Source organism: Pseudorca crassidens, chromosome 1 (assembly GCF_039906515.1).
Source record: "Pseudorca crassidens isolate mPseCra1 chromosome 1, mPseCra1.hap1, whole genome shotgun sequence".
Classification (NCBI taxonomy): domain Eukaryota; kingdom Metazoa; phylum Chordata; class Mammalia; order Artiodactyla; family Delphinidae; genus Pseudorca; species Pseudorca crassidens.
The window spans coordinates 131,640,143-131,654,852 of NC_090296.1; the positions used below are offsets into that span (position 1 = coordinate 131,640,143).

General features: G+C 50.3%; 1 protein-coding gene across 7 annotated transcripts in view; it reads left to right on the top strand.

Annotated features, from left to right (window-relative positions):
- The first annotated feature begins 208 nt into the window (after positions 1–208).
- Positions 209–14,710, top strand: part of ADAMTS17 (ADAM metallopeptidase with thrombospondin type 1 motif 17) — a 361,254-nt gene continuing 346,752 nt past the window's right edge. For 6 of the 7 annotated variants that reach the window (XM_067755884.1, XM_067755885.1, XM_067755887.1 and 3 more), the window contains exons 1-3: positions 209–373; positions 840–1,210; positions 12,856–13,009. In XM_067755884.1, the coding sequence (XP_067611985.1) occupies positions 295–373; positions 840–1,210; positions 12,856–13,009 (604 nt within the window). In that variant the 5' untranslated portion in view covers positions 209–294. Of the gene's footprint in view, positions 374–839; positions 1,211–4,094; positions 4,328–12,855; positions 13,010–14,710 lie in introns of those variants that run through there. The other variant, XM_067755888.1, reaches the window with a different exon arrangement.

A 14,710-nucleotide genomic window follows, 5' to 3' on the forward strand; every position in this document is an offset into this window, starting at 1 on the left:
CCACTGCCCAGAAACCACGTGTAAGAAAGTGCTTGCAACCTAACTACGCACCCTGGTTTAGACCCACACTAGCCAATAGAGAAGGGGGAGGCGGGGCAGGGGAAAGCGAGAGTCCAATCACCTCCCGCTTTCCGAGGAGAAGGCGGGGCTTGGGATTTACCACGTTGGGTTTGTCCGCAGCGCTAATTACTTTTTCCAAAGACTGAAGGGCTCACTCCGGCTGGCGCCGCCGCCTCGCGCGCTCCTACTCCGCCGCGACCGTCCGGGGAGGGGGGGCTACTCCTCCCAAGTACCATGTGTGACGGCGCCCTGCTGCCTCCTCTCGTCCTGCCCTTGCTGCTGCTGCTGGTTTGGGGACTGGACCCGGGCACAGGTAGCGCTCCCTCTCCCACTGCCTCTTCTTCGCCTGTGCCTCTCGCGGCCACCTTCCCCCTGCCCTCCGGAGGCATCCTGGCGGCCTCCGCCTGCCCGCGCGGCCCGGCTCCGGCGGCAAACCGCTGACAGCTCCGGGGTCGAGTGGGCGCGGGCCGCGGCCGGAGGACTGGGCTCCGGGCGGTTGCCGGGAGGCCGCGCCGCCGCCGGTTCTCCGGACGCCGATGCCGCGGCCGCGTCCCCGGAGGTGGTCGGGCGGCCGCGCCGGAGACCGTTCCGGCGGTGGCGCGGGGCACGGGCGGAGGCTCTGGCTGGCATGGAGGTGCTGGGGCGAGGGAATGGAAGAGCGAGCCGGCTCGGGGCCGCGCTGTCTCCGAGCTGGAGCTGGATGCCCAGCGCTGGACCCTGCGCCCGGCGGGCCGGAGGGCGGGCCCCGCCGCGCTGACGCGTCTCCTTTCTCCCCGCAGCTGTCGGCGACGCGGCGGCCGACGTGGAGGTGGTGCTCCCGCGGCGGGTGCTCCCGGAAGACGTGCACCTGCCGCCGCTGCCCGGCGCTCCAGGGCCCCGCAGGCGCCGGCGCCCCCGCGCGCCCCCAGCCGTCCCGCGCGCCCGGCCCGGCGAGCGCGCCCTGCTGCTGCACCTGCCGGCCTTTGGGCGCGACCTGTACTTGCAGCTGCGCCGTGACCTGCGCTTCCTGTCCGGCGGCTTCGAGGTGGAGGAGACCGGCGCAGCCGGGCGCCGCGGACGCCCCACAGAGCTGTGCTTCTACTCTGGCAGCGTGCTCGGCTACCCCGGCTCTTTCGTCTCGCTTAGCGCCTGCGGCGCCGCCGGCGGCCTGGTATTGCTCGCTCCCCCTCCGGGTCTGCCTGGCGATCTGTCGCGGCGCCGAGGGTGGGGGTGAGGGGTGGTTCCCGGGGAGGGCTGAGATTGGGGTGGGGCCTCCGGCGTGCTCTGCCGCTGGCGGGAGAGAGCACCCCCAACCTTCCAGAGGATCTATGAGCAGAGGGCTAGAAAGGGGAAGCGACCTGTTATCCAGTACCTTCCACTGGCCGTCCTAAGCCTCAGAGGTGCGCCAGGCCAGCGCCGATATGGGGTTGCATAGCGAGATACGCCGCAGCCCGCCCAGGGAGCACATGTTCAGCAGAGATGAAATCCGTCAAGCCCCTAGACTGAGAGGTGCGCTTGACCCAGGTGTAGAGAGAACGCTATTTGCATCTGCACAGGTGTGTATGTGTGCGTGTCATGAGGAACACCTATCTATATGTGTATAGCTCACCTATTTTTGGATGTGGGGATGGAGCATTGACCTCCTTTCTGTCCTTTTGAGTCTTTATGTACCTGGAAAAGTATATTTGGAGGGGTCTCCCGACGGGCCACTAACCTACTCTTCTTAGTTGAAACGTGAGAACCAGGAGAGGGAGGGTGTCTCTAATATTTTTACCTTATACTGCAAGCAGACATTTGTCTGGCACTCACCCTCAGCCAGGCCTGAGGAATGCTTACATTGGTGATGAACAATGTCATCCCCAGAAGCTCCCTCAATGTGGCAGTAATTCCTCCGCCACCCCACCCTGCTGCATTTGCGGCACCCGTGGCAGTGCTCCGAGGGGTGGAGGAAGTTCTTGTGCGCCTCTACCCTGCCTGTGCTCACACTGGCTCACTTGGCTACACTGGTGCCCAGACAAACACTTCCCAGCTTCTCCATCGTGCCCCCGTAGAGCGCAGATGGCTGGCAGATGGGCTGCCCCCACGCGTCAGAGCCTGGGATGGGCTCAGAGAATGTTCCTCTATCTTCTGGGGAAGTGGTTTCTGATATTCTTTTGTGTCTGTGCTTCCCTGGCACAAGAAACTGCTTCCCCCACCTCCACCTTATCTTGCTCCACCGTCTAGAATTCTCTAGCTCTTATCCACATAGTGTGCAACAAGTTGGCACGAATCTGCAACAAAGCCAGAAACCCTGAGGGTCCAAGTCTTTATATGAGACTTCTGCTCTCTTTCCAGCAGTGTAGGGGAACTTGGGAAGTAATTCCCAAGACTTGGCCTTCACCAGTTCCCCTTTTAGGATTTTTTGAGTCCTCATCAGAATGTGATCTCCTTTTGCTGGGCTGGGAGAAATTGGCTTCTTTGGTTAAACAAGGAAAATGGACCGTGGAGGGGGCCTAGTAGGAGCTAATGTGGAACAGGGGTGGGGAATGTGGGCTATGGGTGAGGAGGCTTAAGTAGGGGTGAAAAAGGCTCAGGTCACTGAAGGACTCGGGTCAAGGCTGTATCATGTTCTGGGAGGGACTGGAAGGCCCACATCATTTTTCCTGTTTTTGCCAAAGTGTTTATAAAGTCTAGGTCACATCACTGTATTGAACATGGAAACATCTGAATCCCATTTGCTGCGGTTTAGTGAGTTTCTGTAGAGGTCAGAGTTTATACTTCTTGGTGTAAAGTTTCCAGCAAGGCGCTATCTGTGAAGGAGCCGAGGGTGGAAATCTGGATAACATTGATTTAAAATCCTCAGAGTGAGTACTGGGCCCTCTCACAGATGGCATCTGAGCAGTGAGAGTTCCCTTCCGTCCTCCAGGTTTTCAGGAAGACTGTCCTTCCCTTTGGCACCATGTGAGGGCGCTGTGCTTTAGATAAAGGAACGAGGCCAAGAGGCTGAGTTCAGTGTGTGCCAACTGCGGAGGGACCTCTAAGACTTTAGATTTTAATTTCTGCTTGAGCAGACACTTCTGTTGTTTAGTCTGCCTTGATCATCCCATTTGTGTAAGCTGGACATTGGACATTTCTTCCTAAGTACACCCTATAGAGGAAGGGCAGAAGGCCAGGAGGCCAGAGACAGCAGGTGATTTGGAGAGGACCTCTTGGTGACAAGGTGGTCCTGACTTTCTAGAAAAGAAAGCAACAGAACATAGGCTAACCAGGTTTGCATCGCACTCCACCTTACTTTGATTTTGGTTCCCCAACGTGCTTGAGACAGTTCAGCTGGGCGGTAATGCAGTGTTAGTCCTTCTGGACCACGGTGGAAGCACCATAGAGATGTGGCACGCCTGTTGTGTGTTTTTGAGGACTGGCTCAACCACGAGGTGTAGGGGAGGAGTGATGCCCAGTAGATGAGTTTTGGTGCCCACAGTTGGGAGCATTCCAAAGCCTCCTTGTGTCTAAAGAATCATGTAGAGCAGGGGTTGGCAAACATTTTCTGTAAAGGACCAAGTAGTAAACATTTTCGACTTTGTAGGCCATATGGTCTCTGTCACAACTAATCAACACTGCCCTTTTAGTGCAAAAGCAGCCATAGAAGGTAAAGAAACAGATGGACCTGGCTGTGTTCAATAAAACTTTATTCCAATGTTGAGTATGAATTAAATACTGCTGCATCTCACATCTCCAGAATGGCTTAGTGAGGAGTGTTGCCTGCGGGGCAGGGCATGCAGGCTCTGTTCCCTGTGCTGTCTGTCTCCAGAGACATTTGGTACCTGTTTAAAGGAGATGCATGATTAGATCATTACTTAATTAATTGTTTATGGGTCAGGGGAAGTAAATCTCATGCTCCATTTTGCTCCCTCCCCACGCCCCGCTTTTGACAGGGGGCAGAGGGGCGGGTCTGTGGTATTTACCCTGTATCTTATCTTGAAAAGCTGTGCAAGCTGCACTTTTTGGATCTTCAGAGACCGTGGGCTCAGGTATTAACTGTTTTATGTTTATGCATCTTCATTTTATTTACATTTCAGAGAGTCCTCAGACATAACATAGGTTTTTGGAAGAGTTTCTGTAACCGTATAACTTCAAAGCGATGAACTTTGGGCATATGAGGAAGGTATTTTTCCTCCCAGAGGATTAATGTGAGTTTGGATCAGCTGCCTCGTGTGAATGGGACCAGATCATGGAAGGCCAGCAGAATTCGAAGAAACTTCAGGTTAAAGTTCACCAGAGCAGGCAGTGGAGGTGGAACTTCGGAGATAGAGTGAGTGTCAGTCTCTGAAAAGACTCTCTATGCTGCTTGTCTGAAATGAGTGGTTGGAGGGGCTGTTTTCATCCCCACACGTGAGGAGAGGTGGACAGAGAGGAGGGGTCTGGTCTGCTGAGCAGTGGCCACTCTTCCTTCATGAATACTGAGCTCAGGGGAGTCCACCGCCCAGAGTCTGTCCACCCCTTCTTGGCTGAGGCCGTGGCCTGCAGGGATGCACTATGGGTGAGATGTCGGGACCAGAGAGGACACCCAGGAGCTCTGGGCTGTGGCCCATTTTCCAGGCCACCCTGGAGGGACAGAAGGTCAAGGATAGTCCCAGCGTGCCTTCTCTGGAGTCACAGCCATGCTCCATAGGGGGCTGGCTTGTGGTCTCTCTCACCCAGGCCGCTCACTGGGGTCCTGATGGCCCAGCTGCCCTGGTTCTGTCTGGTGCCTGACCGCAGCGCGGGGGCCCTTGTGGTCGTCCTTCACCTGTGCTGCTCCCCACAGTCTTAGTTCCCATAGCTCTTCCTCCCAGTCTGTAAGAATGCTCACCTTTACCATAGGGGAAGAAGTGTAGTCTAGGTAAGAACAGGGGGGCTGAGTCCAGCCAGGCAGTGAGCAGGTGGCTTAGAAGAGTTGGGAGACCGCGTTCTCAAGAGGGCAGCCTGACTTCAACGATGAAGGAGCTGGTTTGGGAGGTTGCTGCCTTTCCCTTTAGAGCTACCCAACTCACTTTTCCTTGACCCCAAATTGCCCAGCTTTTTAATGCAACATCACTCGATCACTGACAGCTGAGTAGGAATTGGTCTTGGCAAAAAGTATACGATGGGGAGACCATTTGAAAGGGAGCAAATAGACCAAGCCATGTTATCTTGCATCATTATATTGATACAGGTGTGGGGAAGGCACATAGTCCTTAGTCATTCATCAATTAATATTACTGAAGAATTTATCATGCACAGCATAAATATATTTGTTAAATGCAAAGTATATTTTTTAAAACTTTGTAAAAAGAAACAATTGAGTGGATGTTAAGGAAAGTAGGAAGGGAAACAACAGTTGTGAAATTTGGGGTGTGGAAGAATTAAAGGGGAGAACTTGGAGCAGAGAATTCTAAGGCCTCCCACGGCCTCCTCTGGAAGGACGTTCACTCTGCCTCACGGTGACTTTCTATACCCATCGCTCATGGGCATCAGGTTGCCCATGAGTGTCACCTAGGATACCTAACCCTACCTCATTATTTACCTAGGGTACGTAACTAGAGTTTCCCACCTGAACTTTTATTTAGTTGGCAACATTTTATAAAAGAAAAAGAAATACAAGATGGGATGATGAACTGAAGACGTCTTCTTAGACTGATTGCATTCTTGGAGCTTATTTCCTGAACTCTGAGATACTGCAGCTGCCTGACCTTGGATGTGTGCAACAGGAGATGTTTTTGCAGCCAGTATGTCTGAGGGAACCACTCGGAGTCAGCGGTTAACCTTTCCCCGTGCACACTTCTGCACATGGGCACACAATTGCACCGTCACACTCCTGTTCTTTAGCAAGTGAGACTGAACAGCCGTTCCGGGCTGTGATCTTGAGCAAGTTGCTTACCTCCTTTGAACCTCCCTGTCTGCAGCCATACAAGGGTAAATAACATTGGCTTTGTGTGGCTGTTGAGAGAATGAAGTAAGATAAAGTCCGAAATCATTTAGTGAGAGCCTGGCACATTAAGGCATTGAAAACACATTTCTTCTCTTGCCCCACAGGCCATTCCCAGGCTTTTCCAGTTATAAATCAAGCAATCAGTCAACATAGTTGACTAAATGAACAGATCATTATCACACAGCTGCCATGTGTAGGACCCGCTGATAGGCTCCCAACGAGCCTCAAAGAGAAATACGATGTGGGCCCTGTCTCGGAAGGCAGTCCGGGTTCGCAGGGGAAGGAAGGTGTGCTGGAGCCTGCAGGGTGGCTGATGGGGAGAGCAGGGAGTGGCTCTGGGGTCTGATGGGGTGGGGCAGGTCCTTCGGGTAGAGCTGAAGGGAGTGGGCCTCAGGTTCTAGGTGGGAGGAGTGATGGCAAAGCCTCCTGGCCAGGTCCTTCCCGAGGTAAGGGGCCCACGAGCCGACTGTGGGATGGAGATGGGTGATGAACTGAATGGACAGGTGTCTGGATTAGATGAGGTGGGGCCCTGGATGCCAACATAAGGCATTTAGAATTTATCCTAGACCAGTAGTTCTCAACCTTGAGCTGGCATTAGTGTTCCCTGCGGGATTTGCTACACTGATTGCTGGGTCCCACCTCCTGGGTTTCTGATCCAGTCCGTCTGGGGGTGGGCCTGAGCACTTGAGTTTCTGACAGGTTCCCAGGTGCTGCTGCTGCTGTTGGTCTGGGACCATTTTGAGGATCACTGGCCTAGAGGCAATGGGGGGGCATTTCTGGCTACTGACCGGGGAGGAGCCCCTGGTCAGAGAAGTGTGGGGAGGACTGAAGCAGGAGAGCATTTGGAGGGGTGAGGTGATGGGCCTCAAGCCTTGGATGGTGGAAATGGAAAGGAAGGAAGACTACATGAGAGGGGGTCTGAAGGAGGAGCTGACAGTCTGTGACTAACTCTATCTAGTGATGGGAAAGGGGGAGTCTGGCTTTGGAACGAAGACCAAGTATCTGTGTTCAGGCCTTTGACATTTGCAGAGGCAGCAGCAGGATTTTGAAAAGGGGGCTCTGGATGGCACTCTGGGAGGGGCAGGGGAACTCCCTATGGAGGTTGGGAAGCCCCTCACGCCTGTGCCAGGTTGAGGATGCTCCTTCCCCGGGACACGTTCAAGCCCCCCAAACTCTGCTGAGGCCCCCCAGAAAGTCAGAGGCAGGTACAGGAGGGCCTGCAATCACAGGATTGTTTTTCCTTCCGGAGAGCAGACTTGCTCCGCCTCTCCAACCACCTACGGTCACCTGTCCACGGGGAGAAGACTACCTAAGACCTGGTCCAGTGAACCCGGGAGCCGCAGTCTCCTGAAGAGGAGAGGCTTGGAGGGCTCCCTGGGCACTGAAATCCCAGTGTGGCCTTTGTAGGATGGTGAGGTCAGCAGTCACGAGGCAGGTCCCCTCAAACGGAGGACAGAGCATCAGATGGTTCCAGAGCATGGATACAACAGGGTTTCTTTATCTTAAGAGCATTTGCCGCATTATGCTGAGAAGTTGTGCTCATGTTAGGAAGTGGTACAAATCTTTCTGACCTTCACACATTTTTCCAGCTGCAGGAGAGCTAGTCCTGCTTCAGGGGGTGGGGTGGGATTAACAATACCCAGTTTATAACGCTCTCTTAAAGCAGCACAGAAACCCTTCAAAACCAGCTTCCAGAATAAAGAGAATTAAAAGGGAACCACTCAGAACTGTCATAATATCAGGTTATACCTGATACACTTTATTTGACCCAAACTTCTTTAGTAGGATACCAAATTTTAGAATATGTAAGATTTCTCTTCTAAGAGCACCATTTCATTGAGGATTGTTGTCTCCTTTGAGACCAAGTGGCCTCAGGGCTTCCAGTCCTGTCTGCCGTGGGCATCTAGTTCCCCACAGTTCTCTTCAGATGGTGTTTGCAGCTCTCTTGCATCTAATGCAACCTGAGGCTTTTCCTTGCTGCCATCTGTGGAACAGGGAGGCCTTGGAAGAGCATTTCCATGTGTCTCACTTCTCAGCATAGATGGTGACCAGAGGAATAATGCAAACCCAAGCAACCCTGCTTAGCTCTTGGGACCACAGGGCAGCAATGTGCTAGAAGCCAGGGCAGAGCCCCATAGTCAGAGGAAGGCCCAGGTTGGTGCAGGTAGTCTGCATCTAGGGTACTTCCACGTGCTGGAATCAAGCATCTCTGGCACCCAGTTAAAAGCTAGGGAAGTGGTTCTCCACCCTGGCTGCACATGGAAATCTCCTGGTGAGCTTTAAAAAAATACCAGTGCCTGAGTTTCACCCCAAGGGATTCTAATTCACATGGCCTGGAGTGGGGCCTGGGCCTGAGTTTTCAAAGCTTGCCAAGTGACTGCACTGTGCAGCCAGGGATGAGGACCTCTGAGCAAGGGGGACTGCGGGAAGACCATGCTATTGCCTTCTATTCCAAGCCGGTCCAGTCCAGTTCATTCTATTCCATTCGAATCCATTCCATTACAGTACAGTTCACTCACATTTTCTTGAGTAACTGTTATGTGGCAGACATTGGAAAAATAAGAAGGCATAATTCCGATCCTGCCTCAAAGGAACAAACTACTTTTTAGGTTGGTTGTGACAGATGCCCCATAACACAGGGGATAGTGGGCTGGGACATAGAGTGCCAGGGAAGGGGGATTTTTTTTTTTTTTTAACCGGGGAGAGGGGAGGGGAGAAGGAAGGTCAGGAAAAGATCAAGAGGGCTGACAAGTTTTTATCCTGGGATGAGATCCTGTGTGTGTGTGTGTGTGTGTGTGTGTGTGTGTGTGTGTGGGGGGCACGGGGGAGGGGGAGGTGGTGACAAGCGGCACTTTTCAACAACGTTTTGTCACTGTGATGACCTGGTGAATATTAGCGAGGCTTCAGGGTGCCTAGTGACAGCACTTGGAGGGGGCAGGGGCAAGTTCCTTCCTTGTGGTGGCTCCTGAGGGGGAGGGCTGTGCCCTGCTCCCTCCCCCCAGGTGCTAGTCTTGGCCACAGGCCAGCTTGAAAGTCAGTTCCCAAGAGGGCAAGTGGCTGCCAGGTAGAGTATAGGCCATTAGTCCATGTGTCTGTCTCTCACCAGCATTGCCATTCTCTTTCCTGAATGGATGGAAACCAGCATGTGGGTTCCTCCAAAAAAGACCTTCTAAAGCAAAACCTCCCCCAAGGGGCTGGACCATGCTTGTGTGTGTGCATGTATGTACCTGTAGGCTTTCTCACCAAGGTGAGATTCTCCCTATATTGTGTCACATTAGAACTACTGGCTAACTGGCCTTTACCCTGTGGCTTGCATGCTAGGCTGAGTGAATGATAACTGGCTTTGGAAGTTCTAGACTCAAGGGGGCCTTTAACCTCCCAGAGCTGGAGCATTTCAGGAAGACTCCAGCCCCTGTCAAGGTTGAGTGTGTCCCCCAGGGAGCACAGCCCTCCTACAGCGTGGGGCCCATCCCATGCACTGTGCTGTATCTGCCAACTTTATTTCAACCACAGACGTTTCCACTGAAATGGTCATCAAGGACTTCTGCACTGAGGATTTCTTTTTTTTTTGAATTTACTAATTAGATTTTATTTATTTATTTATTTTAACATCTTTATTGGGGTATAATTGCTTTACAATGGTTTGTTATTTTCTGCTTTATAACAAAGTGAATCAGCTATACATATACATATATCCCCATATCCCCTCCCTTCTTGCGTCTCCCTCCCACCTTCCCTATCCCACCCCTCCAGGTGGACACAAAGCACCGAGCTGATCTCCCGGTACTATGCAGCTGCTTCCCACTGCTATCTATTTTACATTTGGTAGTGTATATATGTCAGTGTTACTCTCTCACTTCGTCCCAGCCTACCCTTCCCCCTCCCCGTGTCAGCAAGTCCATTCTCTACGTCTGTGTCTTTTTAAAATTAATTTATTTATGTATTTATCTATTTTTGGCTGTGTTGGGTTTTTGTTGCTGTGCGCGGGCTTTCTCTAGTTGTGGCAAGCGGGGGCTACTCTTTGTTGTGATGCGCTGGCTTCTTATTGCGGGGCCTTCTCGTTGTGGAGCATGGGTTCTAGGTGCATGGGCTTCAGTAGTTGTGACACATGGGCTCAGTAGTTGTGACACATGGGCTCAGTAGTTGTGGCTCATGGGCTCTAGAGCACAGGCTCAGAAGTTGTGGTGCATGGGCTTAGTTGCTCCACGGCATGTGGGATCTTCCCGGACCAGGGCTTGAACCCATGTCCCCTGCATCGGCAGGCAGACTGTCAACCACTGTGCCACCAGGGAAGCCCCAGAACCATTTCTTTTTAAGGTTGCATATATATGTGTTAGCATATGGTATTTGTTTTTCTCTTTCTGACTTACTTCACTCTGTATGACAGACTCTAGGTCCATCCACCTCACTACAAATCACTCAATTTCGTTTCTTTTTATGGCTGAGTAATATTCCGTTGTATATATGTGCCACATTTTCTTTATCCATTCATCTGTCGTTGGACACTTAGGTTGCTTCCATGTCCTGGCTATTGTAAATAGAGCTGCAGTGAACATTGTGGTACATGACTCTTTTTGAATTATGGTTTTCTCAGGGTATATGCCTAGTAGTGGGATTGCTGGGTCATATGGTATTTCTATTTTTAGTTTTTTAAGGACCCTCCATACTGTTCTCCATAGTGGCTGTATCAGTTTACATTCCCACCAACAGTGCAGGAGGGTTCCACTGAGGCTTTCTATACACACAGCTCTGGTGGATCTGCACAGCCTCCCACAGCCACTCTCTTCCTCCGCTTCTTCAGTCTCCCCAAAGTATCATAGTGAACAAACTCAAGTTTTAACTTCAAAGGAGAGGGGAGAAAGCCATGCTTCCCGGCAGGTCATGCAGTGCCACTTTAAGACAGTTTTATTTGGGCAGTAAAATCTCTGGGTTGTTCTTGGCAGCAGTTCTAATGAAATGGAAACCTTGAAACCTTCTTACAGCAGTAAGTACCGTCTCAACCCCTGTTTGGGGGACTAAATGTTGTAGGCGGTCTTATTAGTGGATCTGATTTATTTTCAGAGGACTGGTATTGATGCATCCTTTCAGAAGGTAGAGGAGTCTGTATCATTTGGTTTGAGTGAGCTCTGTACCTGAGACCTGAGGAATTGCTGAGCTGTGGTGGAGAGCAGTGCTTCTCAAAGCCTGGTCCTCGGGCACGCAGCATCAGTATCACCTGGGGACTTGTTAGAAATGAACGTTCTTGGTGAGCATCCGTGACCTCCAGGTGATTTTGATGCACACTGGAGTTTGAGAACTACCGCTTTTAGAAAGTAGTGTCAGGACTTCCCTGGTGGTCCAGTGGCTAAGACGACTCGTTCCCAGTGCAGGGCACCCAGTGTTCGATCCCTGGTCAGGGAACTAGATCCCACATGCCGCGACTAAGAGTTCACATGCCACAACTAAGACCCGGCACAGCCAACTAAATAATTTTTTTTTTTTTTTAAGAAAAGAAAACAGTGTCATGGCTTTTAGAAAATAGTATTGGGGAGAGAGGGAACAAAGGATGTTCGTGACAGCCTAAGACAGATTGGCCCAGTCTCCTGAATCTGTGCTAGTAAAGGTTGTCCCGACCATGAACGCAGAGCAGGGGCTGTGGACTGCAGGGCCCAGTATGCAAACATAGATAATTCTCAGCCCTGGCCGAGTCAGGATCCTTGTGAGCGGTTTACCTTGTTTTGTTGATGTCTCAGAAGAGAAGCTAGCAGCAGGTATCCTGGGGAAGGAGGGCAAATTGTTTAAATGCTGTTAGCATTGGTTCCAAATGAAAGGAAAAGTTCTCTGCATTGTGTATATATTTTTAAGAATTAATATTCACTCTGTTAAAGCGACAAGAATCCCAGTCCTTAAGTTTTTTGTTCAATTTACAAGTCATGTTCTATTTATAATCTAGCAAGTTTTTGAAATACCTTTTAAGGGGCCTTTGGATAACATTTAATCCTATTTACAAATTGGTGATTAACAACGTTTAAACCTTTAAAACTGTATGTAGAAATTTACCATATTCAATTTCATTTTCAAGTTCTTCTGTTGTCTGATTAAAAAATAAACCCTTTGCATGATTCATATAAATAATTAGTTAACTAGTTTTATAAACATGGGAAGTCTTAAGTTCTCTTATACATTCTGATACTGTTTATAAGCCTAATAAGATTTTTAAATTACAGGTCTAAATCATTGCTGTGCTTTAAATTAGAATCACAAATTGAATCCATTAGATACTCTGCCAAGTTCTCTTAAACACTGAAAAAAATCCACTATCACAAAACTATTAACACTACAGGTCTGACTCCATCCTCTCTATTTAATTCTAAATATTGCCCAGGAATAAGATATATTTTTTTCCCATTAAGGATATAATTGTCATTCATTCCCAACACTTTTGGAGGTACCTCCTTAGGTGGAGTTTTAGGGGATGATATAAAAAATAGTTTTTTAAATGGGCTTTAATTAGAAGTAAGTGTATAGGAGCAGGCAAACAAGGGAATCTGTTCTCCCTCCCCCCTGCTGCAGCAGAGGCCCCAATAAAGCCTTGCCTGAAAAATAATATTAAAAAAAAATTAACACTAAAGTAAGATATCTTTGAAAGTGAACCCAGAAAATGGGTGCTGTTGCCGCATCCCCCACACACCCGCCTTCTGTCACCTGACCCCCAACACAGCTGCTGGGTGAGATGTTTCAAGTCATGCAAGAGCTCATTCTTGGACTCTGTAAATTGGTGTAAGCTGCAAAGAAAAAGCCCAGGCAGGGGAAGCAGGCCATAGCTAGGTGGCCTTTCCACCCTCTGGCTCTGGGGTCGTGGGCAAGTGTGAATGAGGATGACTGACAACTGTTTTCCTCTTTCTGGGCAGGTTGGCCTCATCCAGCTTGGGCAGGAGCAGGTGCTAATCCAGCCCCTCAACAATTCCCAGGGACAAGAGCATCTGATCAGGCGCAGATGGTCCTTGACACCCAGCCCCTCTGCCGAGACCCAGGTCTCTGGGCAGCTCTGCAAGGTCCTAACAGGTGAGTCTGGGAAATAGTGTGAATGACTCACAACACAGGCCCTTTTGGCTTTTGGTGCCATCGCACATCCCTAGACCATCCCCATTGCTGTGTCTCCAAGTGTGCTGAAATCTTGTGAGCAAGAACTTACCTTTCCCTGTATTTTGAAAGCTTTTTTTAATTGCCCATAAGGCCACTTTCTTTTCATTTCTATGTGTATTAATATCAGCGTTTCATGTGTAGCAGCCCTTTGAAAAAGGTGTTTCTAGAAAGAACCCAGGATCTCTTTTGTGTAGTGTCTCAATTTTATGAATCTGGAGCAAGTTGAGGCCTGAAAAACCTCAATGGCTTATTGTTATCAAGCCCGAGGTTGGTGGCAGAGCTAGGATGAGAATTCCTTCCCTTGGCACCCTGGCCAGAGCTTGCTTTCCTTATACAGTGGTCCTCGGTCTTGTCTGCACTAATTAGAGTCACCTGGGGGACCTATGAAGCAGTGGTTCTTAAGAGTGTGACCCCAGCAGCATCAGAATCACCTCGGACTCTGTTAGAACTGCATGTTCTCTCCCAGTCCCCACCTCCTGAATCAGAAACCATGGGGGTGGGTCCAGGTAAATCTGATCATGCTTCAGTGTGAGAGCCACTGCTTTAAAAAATGCCATGCACTAGCCAGTCCCTCCAAATCCTCATCTAATTGGTCCATGGTGTGACTTGGGTGTGTTTTTGAAGGTGGTTCTAATAAGCAGCTTGGGCTGAGAACCCAGGGTTCTTGTATTCTGTGCCTCTTGTGGGCAACCTCTGGTTTATCTGTTAAGTGTTTAAGGACATTTCACCATGCTGTGTCACTAGCAGTCTGCCTGTGAGTGTCCCTTGATGAAGATGATATCCTACTGCTCACAGGTGTCACTTCCTCCCTGGAGAGCATGGGACCCCATGGCTGACCTTTGGGAGTTGTTCTTTTGTAGTTTAAAGACTTTGAATAAAAATACAGTGTCTCAGTTTAGTATTCCAATGACCTTGGAAGTAAATCGATTATATGACTGTATTTTGAACAGCTTTGTTATGTATAAGCGAGCCCTGCAGCTTAGCTCCGCTGGTGCATGCAGTCCTGACCCTATCCACATAGCCACCCTCCTTAGCCTAGTCTGCATTCAGCAGGGAGTTATTAGAGGTGATTTTGCTGGATCAGGGTCATCTCTGCAACTCCAGGAGAAAGAATGCCACCATACATTAGGGTTTTGCTGTGTACCTTCCTGCACCCTTACAAAAACAGGAAAGAGAGGTCTCAGCAAAAAATTACTTGTAACTAAAATTTTTTTTGGCGGTACGCGGGCCTCTCACTGTTGTGGCCTCTCCCGCTGCGGAGCACAGGCTCTGGACGCTCAGGCTCAGCGGCCATGGCTCACGGGCCCAGCTGCTCTGCGGCATGTGGGATCCTCCTGGACCAGGGCACAAACCCGTGTCCCCTGCATCGGCAGACGGACTCTCAACCACTGCGCCACCAGGGAAACCCTGGTATTGTAACTAAAATTTACCCCTTAATAGGAAGCATGGGTTTTGGTAAGTCCGATGGTTGGTTGTGTGTTTGGGCTTGATGTTGGTGTGTTATTTTAAACGTTAGCCAGCTGCCCCTATCTGGGTCAATCGGTGGATTTTTTTCTCTCTCTCCTCTCGGAGTAAATGACTAGTGGTCATTTTAAATCTTTGTGCATTTTCTGCAGCTGA